At 39.6% G+C, this 5146-nt stretch overlaps 1 protein-coding gene across 1 annotated transcript in view; it reads right to left on the reverse strand.

Annotated features, from left to right (window-relative positions):
- Positions 1 to 5146, reverse strand: part of LOC106874141 (serine/threonine-protein kinase/endoribonuclease IRE1) — a 31557-nt gene that overhangs the window by 2869 nt on the left and 23542 nt on the right. The window contains exons 16-22 of the mRNA XM_052975644.1: positions 4544 to 4673; positions 3591 to 3750; positions 2644 to 2843; positions 2328 to 2469; positions 1229 to 1356; positions 294 to 460; positions 168 to 198 (exon numbers count right to left, since the gene is read on the reverse strand). Of these exons, the coding sequence (XP_052831604.1) occupies positions 168 to 198; positions 294 to 460; positions 1229 to 1356; positions 2328 to 2469; positions 2644 to 2843; positions 3591 to 3750; positions 4544 to 4673 (958 nt within the window). The remainder of the gene's footprint in view (positions 1 to 167; positions 199 to 293; positions 461 to 1228; positions 1357 to 2327; positions 2470 to 2643; positions 2844 to 3590; positions 3751 to 4543; positions 4674 to 5146) is intronic.

Consider the following 5146-nt stretch of genomic DNA (forward strand, 5'->3'; position numbering starts at 1 on the left):
ATATATATATATATATATATATACATTGGGCTTCTTTCAGTTTCCATCTACTTAAATTCACTCACAAGGCTTCGGTCAGCCCAAAGCTAAAGTGGAAAACACTTGCCCAAGGTGTCATGCAGTGGGACTGAACCCGGAACCATGTGGTTGTTAAGCAAGCTACTTACCACACAGCCACTTCTGCACCTAATACTACATCTAAAGAACATTAAACTTGCATGAATTTCTAAGAAACATAAAAAAAAAAACCTACTTCTATTGCCAAAATCTGTTAGAAGAAAGTTGAATAAAGCTTGTAAATAAAATAATCAAAAAAATTAATGGCTAACCAACCTTCTTGAAGTTCTTCAGTGATATGTAGCTTCCAGTTGTCTTTGATAATAAGTTCACTGCCAATTTCTAGTCTCTGGATAATTTCACAGGTCTCTGCTTTCTCTTTTTCTATTCTATCACTAACATCCTGCAACACAAAATACAAAAATCACATAACGGTTAAGCTTTTTTTCTCTAAGCTCCAATATACCAATCTATTTACAAATGACCGAGACCTTTGGTGATTTATTCCTTGTAAGCTTAGTACTTATTTTATCGGTCTCTTTTGCCAGACTGCTAAGTTATGGGGATGTAAACACACCAACACCAGTTGTCAAGTGGTGATGTGGGGAACAAACAGATGCTAGGCTTTGGTCAGCCTGAGGCTGAACCTAGAACCATGTGGTTGGGAAGCAAGCTTCTTACCTCACAGCCACACCTGCGCCTATATATTACAAATAAGATAAATGATATTTCGACAACAAGAAATATATGCTCTGTATAAGGCGGCGAGCTGGTAGAAACGTTAGCACGCTGGGTGAAATGCTTAGCGGCATTTCGTCTGTCTTTATGTTCTGAGTTCAAATTCCGCCAAGGTCGACTTTGCCTTTCATCCTTTCGGGGTCGATTAATTAAGTACCAGTTACGCACTGGGGTCGATGTAATCGACTTAATCCCTTTGTCTGTCCCTGTTTGTCCCCTCGATGTTTAGCCCCTAGTGGGCAATAAAGAAATAAGAAATATATGCTCTGTAGTCCAACATATTGACATCAGAGCTTTTCGAAGGCTTAAGATAATTATTACATTTCAAATATTACCCACTTTTTTATTCTTTATAATCAGATTAAACTTCAGGTGAAATTGGTACTAAACATTGGCTAATTTTTGTCAGACATGCAAGAATGATTTTTTTTACCTGAAAAAATTGCAACTGTTGCAGTTGGTTCCAAAAGAAGGGATGTTTAAGTACACTTTTCGAAGTTGGTCGGTCATGAGGGTTAAAAGAAATCATTTGTTGGACTAAGCTTCGGCACATAAAATACCCTGGAAATGGAAAAGAAATAAATTATGAGAATAGGGAATTATTAAAAGCAATTTTGTTTTCCTTAATAATAAACTAGAAAAGAAGAGAGTAGGGTCAGTGCTGGCAGTGTCCACGGTGTTTATAGGCCCTCACAAAGTGGTGAGATGAAAGAAATCGATGGGAGTGGTTAAGTTGCTGATTGCAGGATAACGGTTTCAATTCCCAACCCAGGTGATGTGTTGTATTCTTGAGCAAAACACTTCATTTCAGTTTATTCCAGTCCACTCAGCTGTAAATGAGTAATCCTGTGATTAACTGGCATCCAGTTCAGGGAAACGTTGTGATCTTCCATGAAAAGCACTTGGAAATGGGTGAGGTTTGGCAACGGGAAGGACACCAGGTCAGGGAAAATTGGCTTCAACAAATCTCATCTGACCCATACAAGCATGGGAAAGTGGACATTAAAATGATGACGATGATAAAAATTATAAATGCTTCCCTGAGGTATTTTCTTGCATTGTCCATACTGTTGATATTTATAATCCATAATCAACATCACTACATCCCCTCTACTTCTCTCTATATATTAATTGCTCTTAGTTTTGCTCATTGAGTACAATATCCTTTGCTGAGGCAGTCTAAAAAGAGGAATGAAACAGGTCTTTTACTTTCGCCAGTTGGCTATAAAGACCAGACTTCCTCCCATACATTTTATGTTTTTCAAATGTTTCAATCATTTGATCTTATTGCAGTTATCCTGCGCAGCTCTCCAGCTGATCAGCTCCTGATGAACCATCCAACCCATGCCAGCATGGAAAACGGATGTAAATGATGACGATGATGTTTGTTTATAGAAGTTAAAACACACTCTAGAGGGAATTTTTGTCAACTAATCGCATGAATACTCTCTTTTGTATTTGACAAGATCTCTACAACAACAACAACAACAACGACAACATTAACAGTGGAAAAATAAAAAAATGATTCTTACTTTCATCAGCAAGATAGCTTAAATTAAAATGTCCTGCCATAATGTTAGCTTGTCTTTGTAGGGTGTCACCAAACAGATGCTGACCTTTGGTCACTACGTAGTATATTACACAACCAGCGGAAAATATGTCGACAGCACATGTCTGGAAAAAACAGAACACGGATGATTATTTTTAACAATTTATTTTTTCCATTGAAGAAAATGGCTGATCATGTTTTTACAGAAGACTGAAAATGAAGGACACTGCTTGTATGACAACGACACTCATTTACAACTATCATGAGCGTCGAAATCGTAATAAAACAAAACAACTTACTATTTTCTGGCTACCAGAACAAGCAATGACTTCTGGTGCAATCCATCCATCGGTACCGGTCACTCCAGGCCGATGTGAGAGAGAACCTTGGCCAGCAGTTAACTTCTTGCACAAACCAAAGTCAGAAATCATAGCTCTTGGCTCATTCTGAACACCGGATATTGAAAGAAGAACATTCTGGGGTTTGATATCTCTGTGAACTAAAAATAAATTTTAAAAAAATAAAAAATAGAAGCAACAGGTACGGAACAATAGGTATCTCTCTCTCTCCTTCTCCCTCTCATACACTCTCTCTCTCTGACCGGGTAATCATGTACCTCCTCTATAGCAAGACGGGGAGGAGGATGACGACGGCCGAGGCAGGGGGAATGGATGACGGCTAAGACAGGGGATGACGACCGAGATGGGGGGACAACAACCTCGTCGCATGTCTTCTTGGGTCTACTTCTACCACAGGTGTTTCTAAGAATTACCATATTTCGAAGCATATATGATGCACTCTGACGTAACACATGGCTCTACTTCACATGTATGTTTTGTGGAAGAAAAAAATGAATTAACATGTTTCACCACATACTCGGAATCCCATTTAGAATACGGTCACATTAGACGCATGGAAATTTTTTAAATACATTTAACCCATAAGCATTGAGATTATCCTGTCAAATGTAATTCTTATTTATTCACATCAGTCTTAAATTAATCATCCATTATCGCATAGCTTCAAGATTTCAAATGATGTGATTGTTTATTTTTAGAATGGCATTGTAGGAGAGATATGAGAGGCTGGATCTGGCCAGTTCGAACATAAAACAGATAGATTAATTTGGCTGGGTGTGGCTGGTTTAAATGCTAAATGGTTAAGAATAATAAAAAAAAGCACATCGGACAGTATGGTAACTCATTCTCCATTAGAAGTCACAATGTCGTCAATGACCACAACTTACCAATGTCCAGTGAGTGTAAGTGTTGTATACCGGAAATAGCTTGATGCAACAAAGATCGCTGGTCAAATTCCTTCAGCAACGGACATCGATCTTCAGCATAATCTGCCAGAGTTGCTGTACATAATTGCAAAGCTATGTACCGAAACTGAGAATCAGCTTCCTGAAAAAGGAAACAAAAATTGTTTTCTGTTGGTATCATCATCATTGTTATTATTCTTATTATTAGAAAGGCAGTAAGCTGGCAAAACCATTAGCATGCCAGGCAAATTGCTTAGAAGCATTTCGTCCCTCTTTATGTTCTGGGTTCAAATTCAACCCCTTCATCCTTTCACGAGCGATAAAACAAGTACCAGTTGGGCACTGGGGTCAATTTGCTGGGCTCATGCCAAAATTTGAAACTGTTATTATTATTATTATTATTATTATTATAAAAGGTGGTGAGCTGACAGAATTTCAGGCCTTGTGCCTATGGAAGAAAGAATTATTTAAGGTAGTGAACTGGCAGGGTCATTAGCACGCCAGACAAAATGCTTAGCTGCATTTCATCCATCTTTACGTTCTGAGTTCAAATTCCGCCGAGGTCAACTTTGCCTTTCATCCCTTTTGGGGTCGATAAATTAAGTACCAGTTACGCACTGGGGTCGATATAATCAACTTAATCCCATAGTCTGTCCTTGTTTGTCCCCTCTATGTTTAGCCCCTTGTGGGCAATAAAGAAATAGGAAACTGAAAGAAGCCCATTGTGTGTGTATGTGTTTGTCCCCCCTATCACTGCTTGACAACTGGTGTTGGTGTGTTTAGGTCCCTGTAACTTAGTGATTCAGCAAAAGGAAACCAATAGAATAAGTACAGGGCTTTAGAATATAAGGCAGTGCTCCAACATGGCCACAGTCAAGTGACTGAAAACAAGTAAAAAAAAGAAAAGAAAGGCAAGACAATTTTAAGTTCCTTACCGTACAGAAGTATCTCACAACATTTGGATGTTGGTCAGATTCTCGCAGCAACTCAACCTCACGATCAGCCAGACTGAAACATTCTGGCAACAGACGCTTCACAGCAACATCTCGACTGTCAAATAAACCCCTGCAAAAACCCAAATGGGGGAAAATGTGAAACTCTTGAATATATACATAGGAGAATACCCAGATAACTACAGATCATATATACTCAGCAATATAACATATTTACAGGCAACTCACCCGTCAGTATCTTGAGAGAAAAGCTGAACATTAGAAGCATCAGTTGTGGCGTGCAAGAGAGACGATTGCGCTGGTATGGACATGTGGTGAGAATGGAGGAGGATAGCTGCGTGAAAAAGTGCCACACCCTAACAGTTGAGGGAACCCGTGGAAGAGGTAGGCCCAGGAAGACCTGGGCTGAGGTGGTGAGGCAAGACCTTTGCACATTGGGCCTCACCGAGGCGATGACTACTGACCGAGACCTTTGGAAATGTGCTGTGGGTGAGAAGACCCGGCAAGCCAAGTAAGATCGTTGCCAGTGCCCCTGGATTGGTTCTTGTGCGGGTGGCACATGAGATGCACCATTTTGAGCGTGGC

This window comes from Octopus bimaculoides, chromosome 22, assembly GCF_001194135.2.
Source record: "Octopus bimaculoides isolate UCB-OBI-ISO-001 chromosome 22, ASM119413v2, whole genome shotgun sequence".
In the NCBI taxonomy this organism is placed as follows: Eukaryota; Metazoa; Mollusca; class Cephalopoda; order Octopoda; family Octopodidae; genus Octopus; species Octopus bimaculoides.